The 20,532-nt window shown below is 44.8% G+C and overlaps 1 protein-coding gene across 3 annotated transcripts in view; it reads left to right on the top strand.

Moving 5' to 3' along the window:
* The window catches only part of LOC127580315 (uncharacterized), a 93,610-nt gene that overhangs the window by 43,839 nt on the left and 29,239 nt on the right, over nt 1-20,532 (top strand). For 2 of the 3 annotated variants that reach the window (XM_052033610.1, XM_052033611.1), the window contains 6 exons: nt 41-103; nt 3,085-3,180; nt 6,494-6,770; nt 7,537-7,596; nt 7,904-7,963; nt 17,627-19,690. In XM_052033610.1, coding sequence (XP_051889570.1) covers nt 56-103; nt 3,085-3,180; nt 6,494-6,770; nt 7,537-7,596; nt 7,904-7,963; nt 17,627-19,690 — 2,605 coding nt within the window. In that variant the 5' untranslated portion in view covers nt 41-55. Of the gene's footprint in view, nt 1-40; nt 104-3,084; nt 3,181-5,725; nt 5,884-6,493; nt 6,771-7,536; nt 7,597-7,903; nt 7,964-17,626; nt 19,691-20,532 lie in introns of those variants that run through there. The other variant, XM_052033612.1, reaches the window with a different exon arrangement.

Raw genomic sequence — 20,532 nt, 5'->3', positions numbered from 1 at the left:
AGGATTACACACTCTATTGATTCCTCTTGTGTCTTCTCAGCACTCAATTGACTGTATGAATCCATTCTCACGGGAGCTGAACCAATTAGCGGAGTATCTTAAGGTGAGCAATACATTCATTTCAAGGGTTTATTTCAATTGGGGATTTATGTTCCATTGTTAGATAATAAGTTTTATTTCATGACTGATTGTCTTTATTGATTATTAGCAGTAGTTTTGTTGCCTCTTGGCATCTGAGCAGGACGATGACTCTTAGCAATGATAGTTGATGGAGACACTGCTTTTGGCCAGAAGTTCTCTGATTGGTGTTCTGCCACCATGAAGCACAAACATCAATCTTTGTTATCTCTTCAAGCTGGACTCCTCTTCCCATCAGGGGACCTGCTAGGACACTGTGTCAAGTATTGTTGACCAGAATAGAGTTGGTTTTCCTTCTGTAGATACTTTTCCATGTGTAAGATGAGGCACTCACTCCCAATGTCAGTGCCATTTTCAGCCAGCTATCATTTGTGGTGCTGCTTCTTATCCGAAGGAATTTGTTATCGTGGGGTCTTCGGTTCTTTTCCATTGTTTCTCCAGGTGAGGCAACTTGAAGTGACCTCCTGTCATACCTGCTGCATCGTAGCATTAGAATCACAGAAGCGCAGGATGGTTTCAGCATGAAAGGAATCTATTTGGCCCACAAAGTCATTACCAGCTCTATGCAAAAGCAATCCAGCCTGACCCACTCTGCTGCCTTCTCCCCAGAACTCTGCAAATTAATTCCTTTTGGATAAGTCCCTTCCAGTAACCCTTGGCAGTGCATTCCAGACCCTAACCATTCATTATGTAAAAACAATTGTCCTCAGGTCACTTTGGTTTTTTTTTGCTGATTACTTTCATTCTATTTCCCTTAATTCTTGTGCCCTCTGCCAGTGAGACCAGTTTCTCTCTGTCTTGACTATCTGTACCCATCATTATTTTAAGTACCACTATCAGATCTCCTCGCAACCTCCGCTGTCCCAAGGAGAACAACTCTAGGTTCTCCTGTCTATCCACATGCTAAAGACTATCATCTCTGGAAGTATTTTGGTAAATCCCTTCTGCACCGTCTTCTAAAGTATGATGCCCATATACGGACAAAATACTTCAACTGTAGCTGATGCAGTATTATATGAAGGTTCATGACCTCCTTATTCTTCTGCTCTCTATTTCTGTTTAAAAAGCCCAGGATTACATGCTTTTTTAACCTCTTTCTCAACTTGCCCTGCACTTTCAATGAAGTGAAAGTTAATGTAACGCTATTACAGCGCTAGCAACCTGGGTTCAATTCCGGCTACTGTCTGTAAGGAGTTTGTACATTCTCCCCTTGTCTGCGTGGGTTTCCTCCGGGTGCTCCAGCTTCCTCCCACATACCAAAGACGTACAGGTTAGGAAGTTGTGGACATGCTATGTTGGCACCAGAAGTGTGGCGACACTTGCAGGCTGCCCCCAGAACATTCTACTCAAAGCTTCATTTCACTGTGTGTTTCAATGTACATGTGACTAATAAAGAAATCTTTAAAAAAGTATACGTATATACCCATCACTCCCTCTGTTCTTGCACTCCTTATAGAATTGTGCAATCTGGCTTACATTACCTCTTCTCATTTTTTTAAAATCAAAATGTAACACTTCACATTTCTTCCTATTAAATTTCCTCTGTCATCCGTCTGCCCATTCCACCAGTCTGTATCTCCTTGCTGTCTGTTACCATCCTCCTTGCAATTCACTACGCCTTCAAGTATTGTGCCATCTGTACATTTTGAAAATCTGCCCTATACATCCAAGATGAAATCATTAATACAGTATTAAAAAAAGCAGTGATCTTAGTACAGACCCCTACGGAACTCCACTATACACTTACATCAAGTTTGAAAAACATTTTTTTTCATTTTGCTCTCTGTTCCCTGTTACTTTCTACCATGCTGCTACAGCCCCTTTTATTCCATGATCTTCAGTTTTCATAACAAGGGTATTATGTGGCACCTCATCAAATACCTTTTGGAAGTTCACATATACCACATCCAATTGCATCACCTTCTTTCAGTCCTCTCAGTAACTTCATCAAAAAGCTCAATAACGTTAATTAGGCATGAATTGCCCTTAAAAAATTCATGCTGCTTTCTCTAATCAATCCTCACTTGTCTGAGTGTTTTTTTTCCCCCCCTGATTACTGTTTCTAGAAGTATCCCCACCTCCATGGTTAAACTGACTGATCAGTAGTTCCAGTGCTGTTTTTTGAACAAGGGTGCAATGTTTTTAAATGTTCCAATCACTGGGTACCACTGGAAGATTATGGTAGGGCCCCTGTAATCTCTTCCCTCAATTCCTTCAACAACCTAGAATATATCCTGTCTGCATGGGCTCTGAGACGGTGTGTGTTTCTGAATTTAACATATTTTGTAACAGCCATCACACATTGCTAAGATTACCATACAATCTTACATCCAGCAAGCATTGATGAAAAGACCATAACCAATTATACTTGGTGTGCAATGCTGGGGTTACCATACCCTATGACATCCAGTGTTTATTGCTGGGGTTACCATTGCCAATGATAGCCTTTGTGGAATGTTATGGTACCCATCCCTTTGACACCCAACCTGCATTGTTGGGGTTTCTATGCTCTATAACACCCAGTGTATGTTACTAGATTTATCGTACCTAACAACAATTGATGCGCATGGCTGAGGTTACCATACCCTATGACAGTCATTGCGAAGGTTACCCTGGGTCCAGTGGCAGTCATAGTATGTTGCTTGTTTACTATGGGCCCCAGAACAGGCAGCACACATTATTAAGTTATGAAGAGTTTTAGGGTAGTAAGTGTGTGTTCCTACAGGCTCTACGGCAGTGAGGGTGCTCTGCTACATTTTTCCTGGGTTCCATGACAGTGAGTGGATGTTGCTTGGGTACCAAGGTTCCTATGACAATGATTGTGTTGCTAAGGTTGTCATATGTTTGTGATAATGTGTAGCTGGGGTTATGATGGTCCAATGGCTTTTTACCATTTGTGCAGATTGTAGCAGCAGGTAAATTAAGGTGTTTTGTTTTCTGTTGTAGGAGGCTTTGCAGCGTGAGCAGCTCCTGGAACAGAAGTTGGAGACGCTGCAGTATTTACTGACCAACACACAGCTCCTCTCTGACAATGTCTGGCAGGTACACACCTCTTCCTCCCCATAGTATTGAGCCTTGTCCTTTTTGGTTGGTGTATCTGTGCATACACTGGCTCCCCACTTAGTGCTACTCCACAAAGCACTGATTCATTATAGCGCTCTTCAACCTCCCATCCAAACACTCACGGGTAGGTAACTACTGAAGCTCTGTGCTGGAAACTTGGTGCAATCCCTTGTCCTTCCTGCTGCCATGCCAGGAAGCTGAAGTGAATGAATCGTCCATGGTATGGAGAGACTGTCTGTGAGGGTTGGTATAGGGTGGTCCAGGGCGAGCAGTGCAGCTGTTTGTTGCTGAGGTGTGGGGGTTACTGTGGCTCCCTGGCTGGCACGGTGAGTATGGACCATTGCTGGGGACTGTCAGTGGCTGTTCCTTGCCCAGGTTTTACAGTCAATCTCTTCACCTCCTGTTGGACATGATGGAAGCTGCTGAATCCTCCTCCTCTTTGCTTGGCTACACAGCTCTCCCGCAGCCAGAGAGTTCTCTGTGGTAGCAGGCTCAATGGCAAGCAGCCCCTGCTTTGCTTGAATGAATCCTTTCAGTGCTGGTTCCATTAGTGCTCTCATTCCTGGGAATTCATCCTGAATGTTAAGTGAGGTATCAGTGTAACTCAGAGAGTATGTAGAGAGCAAAACATTGTGTTCAGCAGTACCTCCCTCTCAACACTGCTTTTGTTTTTATCTAGTAGTGTCAGCACCCATACAGTCTACCCTAGCAGAGGCAGCACTCGGTGATCATGCTCCAAGAGAGACGGCACCTTAGATCAAAACCGAGTAGAGGCAATACCCATTGATCAACCCCAACAGAGACAGCACCCATGCACCAACCCCAGCAGGGATGGCACCCATACACCAACCCCAGTAGGGACAGCAACCATAGATTGTACCTCAGCAGGAACAACAACACCTACAGACTGTATCCCAGCAGAGATAACACCCACAGGACATAGTGCATCAGAGACATCACTGGCAGACCATATTGTAGCAGTGACAGCACCCACAGTCTGTACCTGTCAGTGACGGCACCAAACTGGGCTCCAGACTGGGCTCTGGATGATTCATTGCTGGGGAAATGCCAGGTTCCTGGCACATCGTCTCTGTCAATAACATACATTTCTGTATGTTATTTATATCCACCTTCTGTGCTGGTTCCATTAGCACTCTCGATCCTGCGATTGCACCCTGATGGCTATGTGAGGTACCTGTGTAACTCAGATTCACGTCTTGATCTGTTGCTTTCTGAGGGGTCAGTGAATCATTACATTGTAGTACTGAGTCACATTGAACTCTTGTGATTTGTGCTATGTTGAGGGTGGGCATCACTGCTGGGTTCTGATCACATATACCTGATGGAAAGAGAGCAAGGCTTTGTATTCAGCACTACCTCCCTCAGAACACTCCCTTTCCTTTCAATTTCTAGAGTCAGCACCCACACACTATATCCTATAACCCATTGACCAAAATCCTGCAGAGGCACACTCACATACCATACTGCAGTACAGACTGCGTGCATAGACTGTGCCCCACAGGAGATGTACACCCATATCCCAGTGGCAAAGGCACATACAGACCTTAGCCTAGTAAAGGAATCATCCATAGCCCTCATTGAGACAATACCAAGAGTTCCCTACCAAAGACAGCATCCAAAGACCTAAATATAATTGCCACAGACCATATCCCAGTAGAAAAAATGGCCACAGACCATATCCCAGCAGAGGCACCACCACAGGCTGCATCACAATAGCGATGGCATCAAGAGCTCAAACCACACAAGAATATCATGCACAAACTATACCCCCGCAGAGGCAGCACTCCCAGATCATTTGCCAGTAGATTGTACCACTTCAGAGATAGCACCCACAGACTGTACCCCAGCAGAGTCTACCCCACAGACTGTATATCTCTGGCTGGAACTTGAGTATATTTGACTGCCAATGCATGCCCAAGTGTGTGTCTGACTAACATATCCCTGGCTGAATGTTTTTACCAAGGTGTCTCTGACAGAGCCTGTATTAAGGTGTGTCAGACTGACACTCTGTAATTATTTGCCACAAATAACAAGGTATATCTAACTGATCCTTATATCAAGATGCTGCTAACAATATCTGAATAATGGATTATTTGACTGAATGTGCCTTTACTGATGTTTAACTGGAGACAATGGCTGAATAGCGGTGATCCACGGCTGTAGCAAGTCTTCCCTGACTCTGCTTGCACTTGACGATATCTGACCGTCACTGTCTGTACTGTTGTATCTTCAACTGCTCGCTGGAATCAGATGTCTCTGACTGATTGATTGTACCAAGCTGTATCTCTGGCACTTGTATCAAGTTGCATCTTACTGGCAGTTCATATATCAACATGTATCAAACTGACTGTCTGTACTAAAACATATGTAGCTAATGGTATCTGTATCAGTTTGTCTCTGGCAAATATACCAAAATTTATTAGACTGACTATTTGTACCAAGACAAATCAGACTCACACTATGTATAACCAAGATGTTTCTGACTGAAACTTCCCTTATTAAGGTGGTCTGATTGACAGTATCCGTATCAAGGCAGAAACTCTTCACTTCTACCAAATGTTATTTGTGCATCTTGGCTCTCATCCTTCATCCCTTTCTTTCTGTGAGCAATGAGCAAATCATCTCCCTTACAACTCTTGGAAGTTTCCTTTTAAGGATCTTGTAAGTACTTAAACACAGCATTCCCTTGGGCAATTAAATAAGTGTGGTTGTGTCTGTGAAAGGGGATATTGGTATTGGTTTATTATTGTCACTTGTACCAAGGTACAGTGGAAAAACTTGTCTTGCATACCGTTCATACAGATCAATTCATTACACAGTGCATTGAAGTAGTACAGGGCAAAAACAATAACAGAATACAGAGTAAAGTGTCACAGCTAAAGGGAAGTGCATTGCAGGTAGACAATAAGGTGCAAGGTTATAACAAGGTAGATTGTGAGGTCAAGGGTCCATCTCATTGTATAAGGGAACCGTTCAATAGTCTTATCACAGTGGGATAGAACTGTCCTTGAGCCTGGTGTTATGTGCCCTCAGGCTTCTGTATCTTCTATCTGATGGGAGAGGAGAGAAGAGAGAATGACCTGGATAGGGGGGGTCTTTGATACTACACACAGGTTGTGAAAGGAGTAGGTTTAAAGGGCTGAATGGCCCTTATTTCATTATTCTGATCCTATCCAGCTGTGCTGCTGTAGTTATTGTCTGTGAAGCAGGGGAGGTTTCTTCTCATGAGTAGGGTGGTGATGAACTTATCAATGGGTACCTTCCTCTGCAGGACACTCAGGCTGAATGTGCTAATCTGACGCTGAAGAACAGGGAATCATTCCGATCAGACTTGGAAATCAGGACTGAACACAAAGACATGGAGTCAAATGTTCAGGAGCCAATAAGTAAAAGCGACCAGGAGAAACTTATGGAGGTGAAGACAGGAAGCACAGAAGGAGAGAAGAAAGATGGTGAGGAGATTCTGGAAGGGAAAGAAATAGCTTCACCTGACAACGATGTGGAGGATGGGTTGAACAGGAAACGTCGAAGACCAACTCTACGGAAAGGTGGGGCCTGGAATTGCATGGTCTGGGAACTGAGGATAGGATCTCTGAGAACCTGGGGGTAGGGTGTCTGGGAACTTGGGGGTTGGTGTTGGGGCCTGGGGATAGAGCCTGGGGCTTTAGGGAAGGGGTGATCATGGGATGGGAATGGGGTTTTTGGAAGCAGATGTGGGGTCTGGTCCTTATGAATGCAGTGACCAGGGCCTGGGAATTGCATATGGGATCCTGATGGGGTGACCAGGATATTGGGGATGGGATATGTTGGGGTGAGGATGGGGTGTGTGTGGGGGTGGGGATGTGTTGTAGGGTGGGTTGGGGTGAACGTGGGGGTGGTGGAGGCTGATACGTTGGTCAAGTTCAAGAGATTGTTAGATAAGCATATGGAGGAACTTAAGATAGAGGGATATGTGGGAGGAAGGGGTTAGATAGTCTTAGGAGTGGTTTGAAGGTCGGCACAACATGGTGGGCCGAAGGGCCTGTAATGTGCTGTATTTTTCTATGGTTCTATGGGGTTGCAGTTGTGTAGGGTTGGGGATGGGTGTGTGGGTGGGGATGGGGTGTGTTGGGGTGAGGGTGGGTTGTGTGGGGATGGGGTGTGGGGTTGGATTGTGGGGAGTTGGGGATGGGAGGAGTTGGGGTGGAGTTGGGGGTTGTGGGGTTTGCGGGAAGCTATTTGAATCTCTTGTATGTAACAGTTCTTCTTTAAATGTTTAACTGAAATGTCCATTTGAAAATTCTGTTTAGACTCTTTCATTTTTCTCTGTTGCAGAAAAAAGACTGCAGGAATCGAAGATCCTCCGTAAACAAGCCATGATCAGAGACATGAGTGGTAATTGTCCACCCATCTCAGCACAGTACTGCCCTGCAGTTAAAATCCCATATTTACTGCAATTGTGCTTTCCATTCCTCATTCACGCCCCCTTCCCCCGAGGGTGCTGACTCTCCCCCTTCCCCCGAGGGTGCCGACTCTCCCCCTTCCTCTGAAGGTTCCAACTCTCTATATTCTTCCTTGGAGATTCTGGATTATTTCTATCCTTAACAGGCTCTCAATTACTGCTTTTGGGCAAAAAAAAAGCTTCCTTTGTTGACCTCCTGTACAACCACAATAATACATATTTAACTATAATATGTTTTAGAGAGAGGTCCCCCAGAGGTGAAGGTGCTGCGTCAACAAGCAATTGTCCGGGATATGAGTGGTGAGTCTCTTATTCATTATTGCATTCCTGGGTCACAGATTAGAATGCTCACTGACATTGATTGCTCACAAGTGTTGTGATATTTTAGAGATGGTATAGAGGAGGAAGAGAATTATTCCAGTTCTTGGGGCCAGGTGCATCTGTAGGACAAGGACCCTCAGACAATTGTACTAATTCTGACTGCAAATTGAAATTGAATGGGCAGAGTCCACACCTGGCATGTGATCTATGAATCATCCTTTAGTTAATGTGTGCATTTTTGCTTTCTTATTGTAGAAAGGCCCTAAAGGTTTTTGGGAGTAAAGAGGTTCACCCGAATGATTTAAGGAATGGAAACCCAAAGTTGTTGGGAGATTCTGCAGATATGCTTGCATCTTCACAATGCCACAGAGTATCACAGAGGAGATTCAATGGAAGTTTTCAAAGTTAGAGTATTGATGGACTGATTAGAGAAACTGCTTCCTCTGGCATGGGAGTTAAGTGCTGAGGGATCATCAGCCATTATAATACTGAGACATGAGGTTAGGAAGTATGGATTTTCTCTACTCCATCATTGGAGCATGGGATGATTTGCACAGGGAATGGCTGGTGCAGACATCTTTACATTTTTGAAAGGAAAATTAGATGACTGTTGAAACAGGAAGAGTCAGAAATGGAGTGAGTATGGAGCAGTGAATCAGCTTCAAATTGCTACACGGTCATGGAGAGAGGAATAGTGGGTTAGTTTATGATTGTTGTAGCAAAGAGCTGGTACTGAAAAGTGGGTCAAATGGTCTGCTATGTGTCAATTCCCAATGCAAAGTGCATACACCTTTGTGTGACAATGCAGCACTTATGAAAGGAGTTCATGGAAGTATGTGGAGGTGAAGAATCATTTAATTGCCATCTGTACTTGTCTATTCCTGCTCCTGCTATCAACCTTGGGTTGACAAAAAACTGCTGCACCTCGTCAGTGTTACACCAGGTGGCGCCATGACCAGCTCTCCAGCACAAGCCCACTGGAATCCTGGATCAGAGTGACTATAATGCCAGAAAGGCTGCAGGAAATCAAACTTTGCACTGAAAGGGCGGATAAGGTAAATACTCCCTCTCTCACCCGCTGTTATATTGGCTGCAATTTGATCCACATAAATAATTGAAGGAACAAAAATATCCTGATGCTTTATTTAAACTGGGTCGAAAAGGAACCAATGAATTATATACCACAGAGAGGACATTGAATAGTACCAGGGCAGATACAGAGTATAAGTCCTTCCACAAAGTCCTATCAAAGATATTCCTGGGATGAGTTAAGCAAAAGTTACTTACAGAGGAAAGTTTCCTCAGTGCTGTCACGTCACACATTTCCAGGGCAGGTGCAGCTTTAACTTCAATCCCATACAAAGTTAGCCTCTTAATGGCCCACAGGAGCAGCCAAAATGTCCATTAGTTCAGTGCCCTTAGGAAGGAACATTAAATGATTATCAGAAACATACTGAGAATGAATATATACATATTAAAAAAAACTGTTGTGCCAAAGCCCTACTTTTGCTAAACATGTTGTCTGAAAATTCTCTCCACGGATTTTCTTGTAGGTGTATCTAAGAGATGGCATCAGGAGCCAGTCAGCAAGCATCCTGTCTCACATCAGCTGAGACAGCAATTCTTTTCATTGATGCTTCCAATGCTGCTGGGTTGGCTATTGCTCACTTCAGAGTTCAAAGCTCCTAGATTCTGAAGGTTTGAACTCCCAATCTGAGCTCCTGCTCCCAGTGCATTGTCAGAACACTGAGGGATGATGACACAATTAGGGGGAGTACTGAGGGAACACCACACTGTCAGAGGATCAGCATTGAGGGAGTGCTCCACCGTTAAACTGGCAGGATTGAGGCACTGTGGCGCTGTCAGAGGGCAGCACTGACAGTGCACTGCACTGCAGTGTGTGAGGGGAAGCACAGAGCTGTCAGGGCACAGAATGGAGGGACAGCTACATTGCCAGAGGTGCTGTACTGGGAACATCCCACCCATCAGAGGGGCAGCATTGAGAGAATGCAAGGCTAGTGAACTGAAGAATGTTGGTGGTCTTGGTGTGTGGGAGATTGCAAACATGAGCTTTGCAGTGGTTTATTAAATGATGAGTTGTGTTGTTTGGAAAGCTAGAATCATAGAAAATAACAGCACAACAGGAGGCCAAACAAACTCATGCTGGTCAAAAATGGACTTTGGGTTAATCATACTTCCCAGTGACCCTGTCAGTTACAGTTCTTTTAAGTGCTCATCCAGGAATTTTTAAATGTGGTAAGACTTTCTTGACCCCTAGTTTCTGATCTCTCTGCTGATGGAAACAGGTCCTATCTGTTTACCCTGTCATTTTATTGTAATTTTATACAATACTAATTCAATTAAATCTCTTTTTCGTCATCTTTATTCCAAAGAAAACACTCCCAGCCTATACAGTCTTTTCAGATTTCTATTGTTGCTGACCCCTACTAGTAGAATCTCCTCTGAAACCTCTCTTGTGCAATCATGTCCTTCCTCTAATATTGTGATTGAAACTACAGGATACTCTGGCCGTAGTTGAACCAATACTTTTTTTAATATACAGTTCTAGCATGACCTCCTTGTTCTGTCTCAGACAATAAAGGCACATCTCCCACAAGCCTTCTTAACTATCTTTTCTAGCTATCCTGCTACCTTTGTAGACATGCACACCAAGATCCTTCTGTTCCTCTACACTTATCAGTACCCGTTTAACATGTATTCCTTTGCCTTGTTTGTCTTCCATGCCTTCCATACATGATCTAACACTTCTCTGAAATGAATTCTGTTTTCCATTTTTGTGCCTTCCTAAACACTATAGTGATATCTTTTTATAGTCTAGAATTTTCTTCCCAACTATCAATCACAATGACAATTTTGCCAGCATTGGTAAACTTCTTAACCATGGTCCCTACATTTAGATTAATCAGTTGAACACTGAGCTTCCTCTTAGGTAATGGAAATAAAGATTTTGCTTAAATCCAGTCAGAAGTCATCTGGAGGAGAGTCTATGGATCCCATATGTCTCATCAGCCACCTCAAAACCCATAGACTAGAGAGGACGACAGGGCTGCCTCGGAAGAAGGAGATATTCCCTGGGTAATGTCAGCTGCTCATCCTTTTCTTCCCCTCTCACGGCCTTCTCCCCTTCAAATCTCACAGCAACTGCTATTGTCTAAAATGCATGAATGTCATCATATTTTGCTGATGAGTCCATTTCTCCCTTGTTCAGTCGTGGTCCTGGTCTTAGTATCCTCACATTTGGCATATGATCCTTGCTCTGGATTCCCCACTGTGTGGTTGTGATAACTTAAGATAGGAGTGAAGTGCCCTTTGACCCTTTGGTCCATGCTGTACCCTCAGGCCTGTAGTCTGGTGTCAGGTTAAGGAATCCATTGTCTTCTCAAGCACAGAATAAAAAATCATTCACACTCTGTGTCACGCTCTTCTGCTGCTCACCCCATGCTTTCTACCATTGCCTCTGCCAAATCCTCTACCAGACATCAAGAAACTCACTGCTGCACCAGTCACACTCACCACCAGAGCACGGAACTCATATCCTCGTGCCTGGACACTCTCCTGTCCCCTCTGGTCCAATCCCTTCCCACCTACGTCCATGACACATCACACGCTCTCCAACTCTTCCATAGCTGTAAGTTCTCCGGCACGCACAACCTCATCTTCACCATGGACATCCAATCCCTATATACCTCCAATCCCCATCATGATGACCTCACCATCCTCCACTTCCTTCTTGACCAGAGACAGAACCAGTCCCCTTCCACTAACACTCTCCTCTGTCTGGCTGAACTTCTCCTCACCCTAAACAACACTTTCAATTCCTCTCACTTTCTACAGACCAAGGGCGTAGCTATGGGCACTCACTTGGGCCCCGGCTGTGCCTACCTCTTCATTGGCTATGTTGAACAGTCTCTGTTCCAAGCCTACTCCAGCCCCATTCCTCAATTCTTTCTCTGCTGTATCAATGACTGCATTAATGCCACCTCTTGTATCCGTACGGAACTCAAGTTTTGTAAATTTTGTTACAAATTTTCACCCTGCTCTCCAATTCACTCGGACTATCTGTGACACCTCTCTCTCCTTCCTCGATCTTTCTATCTCCATCTCAGGGGATTCCTTATCCACCAACATCTTCTACAAACCCACTGACACCCACAGCTACCTTGATTACAGCTCCTCCCACCCTGTCTCTTGCAAGGACACGATCCCTTTTTCTCTATTTCTCCGCCTCCGCTGCATTTGCTCCCATGATGAGGCTTTCCATTCCAGAACATCTGAAATATCCAACTTCTTTTCCAACTGGGGCTTCTCCCCGACTGTGGTCGAGAGAGCTTGCACCCATCTCTGCCATTTCCCTCACCCCCAACTCCTCCCAGACCCAACAGGGATAGGGTCCCCTTTGTCCTCACATTGCATCCTACCAGCCTACGTATCCAACACATCATTCTCCGCCACTTCTGTCATCTCCAACGGGACCCCACTACCAAGGATATCTTCCCCTCTCCACCCGTTTCTGCCTTTTTGCAGGGACTGCTCTCTCCGCGATTCCCTAGTTCACTCCTCCCCACCCTTCCCCTCCACCCCCCCCACCCACCCATCCCGCTCCCACCCTGGGAACTTTCCACTAATGCATTCAGTGCTCCAAGTGTGGCCTCCTCTATGTTGGTGAGACCAAATGCAGACTAGGTGACCATTTCGCTGAACACCTATGCTCTGTCTGTAACCACGATCTGCATCTCCCCATCGCTAGTCGCTTCAACTCCTCCTCCCATACTATCACTGATAAATCAGTTCTTGGCCTCCACCAATGCCAGGTGAATTCCAAGCGCAAACTGGAGGAACAGCACCTAATTTTCTGTCTTGGAACCTTGCAGCCTAATGGCATGAACATTGAATTCTCCCACTTTAAGTAACCCCCACACCCCCCCCCCCCACCATGCTTCTTCTTCCCTTTCTTAGCCTTTCTTCCTTTTTTCTACCCCCCTTTTATTCCTTTCTCTCCTTGCCTTTGACCCATCCCCCAGTGGATCTGCACTCCCCTCGTCCCTCGCTCCTGCTTATCACTATCTCTTACCTGCATCTACCTATCACCCTGCGCCCACCCTGCCTCCCCTCTTTTGTCCACCTATCACTGCTCTGCTTTTCCCTCCTATATATTGGGCTTTCCCTTTTCCTATCTTCAGTCCTGAAGAAGGGTCCTGACCCGAAACGTTGACCACCTGCTTTTCTCCATGGATGCTGCCTGGCCTGGCGAGTTCCTCCAGCATCATTGTGTTTTTCATCTAGATTCCAGCATCTGTAGTCTGCTGTTTCTCTGACCACCAGAACAACCTGACTCCATTTGAGTGGTTGTTGCAGAGTTTCTAAACTGAAAGCAAATGTTCAAGCAGGATATTATATATCAAACCTCACTGGCACATCTTACTGCATGTTGGAAAGACGGGCTGCTATAACTGATACCACAGTGCCAGGCAGCAGCCTGGTGTGGGTCACACCACTGCAGGGGTTGTTAAATTATATTTGTATGTCGTGTCTCATCTTTGAAGGATGTGGAACAGGATCAACATTGCACACACTCGCTTCAAATAGCACCACCAAGGAACTGCATGCTCCCAGCTCTCTTTTTCTGGTACACATGTCCTATATCTCTATCTCACGTATGATTCTCTTTACATAGATAATGGACAATAAACAAATCACACACCTGAAGCACAAATTTCCATGGCATGCCGTGTGAAGATGAACCTGTGTAGGTTCATATCTGTGTAACAATGGGTCCTCTGCTATGCATTCGTTAGCAGCCAGGTTGGAATGAGAACATCACAACCACACAGCGTAGAAGCCAGAGTGAGGATCATATGCCAAATATAAGATACTAAGAACTGGGCAACAGATTGAACAAGGGAGAAACAGACTCACTGGCAAAGATTGATGCTAATCACACATTTGAGATACGAGCAGCTGCTGTGAGATTTGAAGGGGAGGAAGGGCATGAAGAGGGAGAGTAGGAGAACGGGATGAGCAGCTGACATTACCCCAGGGAATATCTCCCTCTTAAGCAGCCCTGTGGGATTGAGCATTGCTTTCTTCCACTCCAATTGTGTGGGTTTTGAGGTGGCTGAGGCCTTTGTGGGATCCACAGACTCTCCCACAGGTAGATAGGAGGTGCTTTAGAGGACATTTAGGTGGAATAGTATGAGAAGTGGCTTGCTCCTTCATCTGTTTTGCATCCACGTGGTCCAGATAAAGAGACCTGAGATTCTTAGTGCTTTCCCAGATGCCCCTTGCCTCTTGATCTGCCATGTGCCAAGGATTCCCATAAGTTAACATGGATGCCCCTTTGTTTCAAGGAGACTTTGAAATCACCTGTGAAGTGTTTTCTCTGTCCTCTTAGTAACCTCTTATTGTGATGGAACTTGGAATAGTGCACCTGCTTTGGGAGTCAAGCATGCAAACACTGTGGCCCTCTTTGGAGCTGGCTGAGTCTTGATGCCAGATATGTTAGCCTCAGATAATGTTGGTTTGCTTATTCTATGGAGACAGGATTGATGGTACCTCTCTATTGCTTTGAGATGCCTGCTGTTGGTAGGTAGAAATATACAGGAAGACAAGGATCACTACTGTCCAGCCATTACTGAGCCCTTCCCATCATCAGCATCCTGGTGGTCACCATATACAAGAAGCTCAGCTGGACCTGGCACACACAAATGATGAATGTAGGAGCAGTCAGAGGCTGGATATTCTGTGGTTTGTGACACCTCAAAGCCTCTCTACCATCTACAAGTTCAGAGCGTAATAGAATACTCTGCGCAATGTATTGTGATGCACTGACATAAATTGAGAATTGGTTATTGGACAGAATTAGAATCAGAATCAGGTTTATTATCACTGGCATATGTCGTGAAATTTTTTTGTTTTGCAGCAGCAATACGGTGCAAGACATAAAGACATAAAAATTACTATAAGTTACAAAAATAAATAAATAGTGCAAAAGAGGAATAACGAGGTAGTGTTCATGGACCGTTCAGAAGTCTGCTGGCGGAGGGGTAGAAGCTATTCCTGAAATGTTGAGTGTGGGTCTTCAGCCTCCTGTACTTCCTCCCCAATGGTAGTAATGTGAAGAGGGCAAGTCCCAGGTGGTGAAGGTCCTTTATGATGGATGCTTCCTTCTTGAGGCACCACCTCTTGAAGATGTCCTCGATGGCAGGGAGGGTTCTGCCCGTGATGGAGCTGGCTGAGTCTACAACCCTCTGCAGCCTCTTTCGATCCTGCACATTGGAGCCTCCGTACCAGGCGGTGATGCAGCCAGTCAGAATGCTCTCCACTGTAATCTATAGAAATTTGCAAGAGTCTTCGGTGACATGCCAAATCTCCTCAAACTCCTAATGAAGTAGAGCCGCTGGTGTGCCTTCCTCGTGATTGCATCAATATGACAGAACGCAAAGAATAAACAGATCCTTCTCAGGTTGTCAGGCTATGGCCAGTGGAAAGCCACAGAGATCTGTTCTTGGGCCTCAGCTATTCACAGTTGATATCGATGATTTGGCTAAGGGTATGAAATGTCATATTTTCTATGTCAAATATCTTATGTCAAATTTTCTGATGATGCTCAACCAGGTGAGATTGAGAGTGTGGAGATGGATAGAATAAGGCTTCACAAGATCACAAGATAAGGGAGCAGAAGCAGGCCATTCGGCCCATCGAGTCTGCTCCAAGGAAAAGGGAAAAAGAAATGGGGTGGGAAAAAAGAGAGAGAAAAAAAAACTATTCTAATCCCATTTGCCAGCCTTATCCCCATATCCCTTGATACCCTGACTATTTAGATATCTGTCTATCTCCTCCTTGAATACCCCCACTGATCTGGCCTCCACTGCTGTGCGTGGCAAGGAGTTCCACAATTTCACCACCCTCTGGGTAAAGAAACTTCTCCTCATCTCTGTCTTGAAACTGTACCCTCTAATTCTAAGATTGTGCCCTCTGGTCCTGGACACGCCCACCAAGGGAAACAGCCTAGCCACATCTACTCTATCCTTACCTGTCAACATTTTAAATGTCGCTACGAGGTCCCCTCTCATCCTTCTGTACTCCAGCGAGTACAGTCCAAGAGCCGACAAACGCTCATCATACTTAAGCCCTTTCATTCCTGGAATCATTCTCGTAAATCTCCTCTGAACCCTCTCCAACGTCAGCACATCCTTCCTAAGATGCGGGGCCCAAAACTGCGCACAGTATTCCAAATGAGGCCTCACTAGCGCCGCGTAGAGCCTCATCAACACGTCCTTACTTTTATACACTATACCTCTCGAGATGAATGCCAACATAGCATTCGCTTTCTTAACCACCGATCCAACCTGGTGGTTAACTTTTAAGGTATCTTGTACGAGTACCCCCAAGTCCCTTTGTACTACCGCACTATCAATCTTCTCTCCTTCTAGATAATAATCTACCCGCTTATTTCTACTTCCAAAGTGTACAACTGCACATTTCTCAACATTGAATCTCATCTGCCATTTCCTTGCCCATTCTCCTAAACTGTCTAGGTCCCTCTGCATTCTTTCTATTTCCTCTATGCTCCCTACTCCTCCACTTATCTTGGTGTCATCCGCAAACTTAGCCACACAACCATTTATTCCATCATCCAAATCATTGATGTACAAGGTAAAAAGGAGAGGCCCCAACACCGACCCTTGCGGCACACCACTAGTAACTGGTAACCAACCAGAACGAGATCCTTTTATTTCCACCCTTTGCTTCCTGCCAACCAGCCAATTCTCCACCCATTTTGCTACCCTGCCCATAATTCCATGGAGGGTATGGACAAACTGAACATGGGAGAAAATGGCAGATGGAATATAATGTGGAAAAAAAAAGATGTTATCCATTGAGTTGCACAAACTGAAAAACAAAATGTTTGTTAAATGTGAAAGATTGGGTAGGTTTGATGTTCAGAGGGACTGATGAGTGCTTGTACACTGAAGGTTAACACACAGGTGCAGCATGCAGTTAGGAGGATAAACGATATTGGACACTGGGCTCACCTTCTGGTGAGAGTCAGACTCTGGGTACATTATTTAATGAGGTGTGGTTCTGGGCACACTCTCCAGTGACAATCAGGCTCTCAGCATGCTTTGCATGATGAGTAGGTTCAGTGCACTGTCCAGTGAGGTGCGGGCTGTAGGCATGCTGTCCAATAAGGGTCAACTCTGGGCTCAGTTGAGTAAAGAACAGCCGTGGACACATAATCCAATGAGAGATGGGGCTCTGGGCATAACATGCTGAGACGTGTGCTTTGGGCACACTTCAGCAGGAATGGACTTTAGGAAAATTAGTAGTGAGTGACAGAAAGTGTGGACACAGGGCCCATTGAATGATGGGTAGTCAGGTTACACTGACCAGAGGTGGGTTGGGTCTGGGCTTGTGGCACACTATGTAGTAACAAATGTGCTCTGGGTTTGTCGTCCAGCGAGAATTGGATTCCCTGCTCCCTGCAACTCTGAGCACACTGACACACCAGGGAGAGTGCCTTAGGGACACTGTTGAATCAGTTTCTAGCACCCTATGAGTAATGAGCTTAAACATGCTTTCTACACTGGGTTTATTTTTATCAACTTTTTTTTCACACAGGTGATTTGCTATCTGGAGACATCAAGTCAAACGAATCAACATCAAATGTCTCAACTTCAGGTGATCCAGAGACGCACATAAAGTCACCTGACATTCCAGTCTCTGAGGTGAAATCAGAAACATCAAAGGTATTGGAGGCAAATTCAACTAATCTGAAGGCTTCTGAGGTCAATTCATCTGATCCCAAGTCAAGTGATGTCAAATTAACTGATTCCACACCAACTGAGATTTTGTCAACTAATTCTAAGACATTTGAGGTTAGTTCAGTCATTCACAAATCTTCTCAGGTCAAACCAACATGTCCCAAACCATATGAGGTCAAGGCAGTTGATCCTGAGATGTCAGAGGTCAAGTCAGATGCTCCCAAAACATCTGAGATCAACTCTATATATCCTAAATCATCTGAGGTCAAGACAGTTGATCTTAATGTGTCAGTGGTCAAGTCAACTGATTCAAAATCATCTGAGATGGAGTCAGCTTGTTTTAAACCATCTGATGTCAAGGCAATTGATCCCAAGGTGATGGAGATTAAATCTGCTGGTCACAAACCATCTGAGATCAAGACAGTTGATCCTAAATTGTCAGAGGTCAAATTAACAGATTCCAAATCATCTGAGATCCAGACTCCTTATCCCAAATCATCTGAGATGACGCCAGCCTGTTCTAAACCATCTGATGTCAAGACAATTGATCCCAAGGTGATAGAGGTCAAATCAGCTGATCACAAACCATCTGATGTTAAGACAATTAATGCAAAGGTATCAGAGGTCAAATTAGCAGATTCCAAACTGGCTGAGATCCAGACACCTTATCCTAAACCATCTGAGGTCAAGGCAATTGATCCTAAGCAGTCAGAGGTCAAGCCAGCTGATCCTAAATCTGCTGAGATCAAGTCAGCATATCCCAAACTGTACGAGGTCAAACCAATTGATCCTAAAAAATCTGAGCTCAAGTTAGCTGATCCCATCCCATCTGAGGTCAAATCAACTGATTCTTTTGTGTCTTCTTTCTACCCAACAAATCTCAAACCATCCAAGGTCAAACTGCTTGATTCTGTAAAAACAGAAGTCCAGCCATACGATCCCAAACCATCTCAGGTCAAGTCAGCTGATCTCAAACAATCTGAGGTCAAGTCAGCTGATTCTAAACCATGTGAGACAGCACCAGTAGATCCCAAACAATCCAAGGTCATGTCTGCTGACCCCAAGATGTTTGAAGTCAAGTCAACTGATCCCAAACCATCGGAGCTCAGGTCAGCTGAATCCAAACTCTCTACGGTCAATTCAACCACTATCAAGTTGTCTGAGGTCAAATCAACTGCTCTTAATGTGTCAGAGAACAAGGCAGCTGATCCCAATCTTTCTGACGTCAAGTCAGCTGCTCCCAATGATTCTGAGATCAAGTCAGCTGCTCACGTTGATTCCGAGATCAAATTAGCTGCTCCCAATGGTTCTGAGGCTAAGTCAGGTACTCCCAATGAGCCTGAAGTCAAGTCAGTTGCCTCCATGGAATATGACATCAATTCAACTTCTCCCAAGGTATCCGAGGTCAAGTTATCTGCACTTAACGTATCTGAGATGAAAGCAACTAATCCCAAACTTTCTGAGGTCACATCAGCTGCTCCCGAAGTATCTGAGGTCATGTCAGCTGTATTCAACATGTCTGAGACCAAAGCAGCTGATCCGAAATCTTCTGAGATCAAGTCAACTCCCAAAGGGCCTGAGGTTCCTGAGATCACGTCAGCTATTCCCAAACCAAGTGAGGTCACATTAGCTGTTACCAAACCAGCTGAGATCAACTTAACTGATCCCAAAGTACCCACTGTGATGTCAGCTAATCTAGAACTTTGTGATATGGTGGCTCGTTTCCATAGGTCTTATGACCAATTATTAAACAATCCAGAGATATGTAGTGTGAGGTCAGCTGGTCCTAAATCATGCAACAATATGCTTTGTATGTTGGAATTAGATGAGTTGAGGTTGCAGATTAAACAGCTACGAAAGGAATTGGAGGAGACTCGGGAACAAGCAGCCCGACATCAGAAGAGCTACTTGGATTTACAAGGTAGGTGGATTTCATAAAGGAGAGGGTTAGGAGATGAGGCCATACTCTGTCCTCAGTCCTGGGAATGAGACTGGGGGTTCACGGTTGGCAGGAATAGTTGTGATTGGTGATTAAACTAAGGACTGGTGGGGATTTGTGGGCATTGGACTTTGGCATGCTATGTTGGACTGGCAGGGCACAGGATCAAGGAACTGACATGAGGTAGTCAGGGAGCTGGGCATGGGAATGGGGGTTAGGGATATGGGGTTTCTATGGACTGAGCTTCAGGAGTTGGGGAACAAGATGTCTCAGATATGGCACCATCAGGAGAAGTGTCAGAGTGTTCTGAGCTTCATGTACTATGTATAAAGGCTAGAAATGAGGAATTGAGTCTGTACTCACTAGAAAGTATTACAATAATGATAAAGTCATTGTTTGGAGCTTTCAGCAGAGAAGTTAAAACAGAGGGAAGATGAAGGACTCCTTTCTCAATGTGGGACCAGGTGGGATAGTCACTTTTACATCCTTTGGGCCATGGAGTTATATCTAACTCAGACATGGCACAGGCATCTGCAGAAATTATCAGAAGTTAATTAGGGTGGATTTTAGTGAGAGCCTGCAATACACTGGCAATCCCACACAAAAATCATGGTCAAAATTATTTTACATAGGTGCAGAAGGAATGTTCTTTTGATCTAATTGTCAGGGTGCATTTACATCAGAAATAGAAGCAGGATTATCCATCAGGCTCCTTGGGCCATTCAATAAGACCGTGGCTGATATTTTATCTCAGCGCCACTCCCTAATCCTAACTCGCTATTCTGTGATACCTTTAATACCCAAAAATCTGTTGATCTGTCTTG

Source organism: Pristis pectinata, chromosome 19 (genome assembly GCF_009764475.1).
Source record: "Pristis pectinata isolate sPriPec2 chromosome 19, sPriPec2.1.pri, whole genome shotgun sequence".
In the NCBI taxonomy this organism is placed as follows: Eukaryota; Metazoa; Chordata; class Chondrichthyes; order Rhinopristiformes; family Pristidae; genus Pristis; species Pristis pectinata.
The sequence above is the reverse complement of the archived record's forward strand: the minus strand, read 5'-3'. Positions and strand labels throughout refer to the sequence as shown.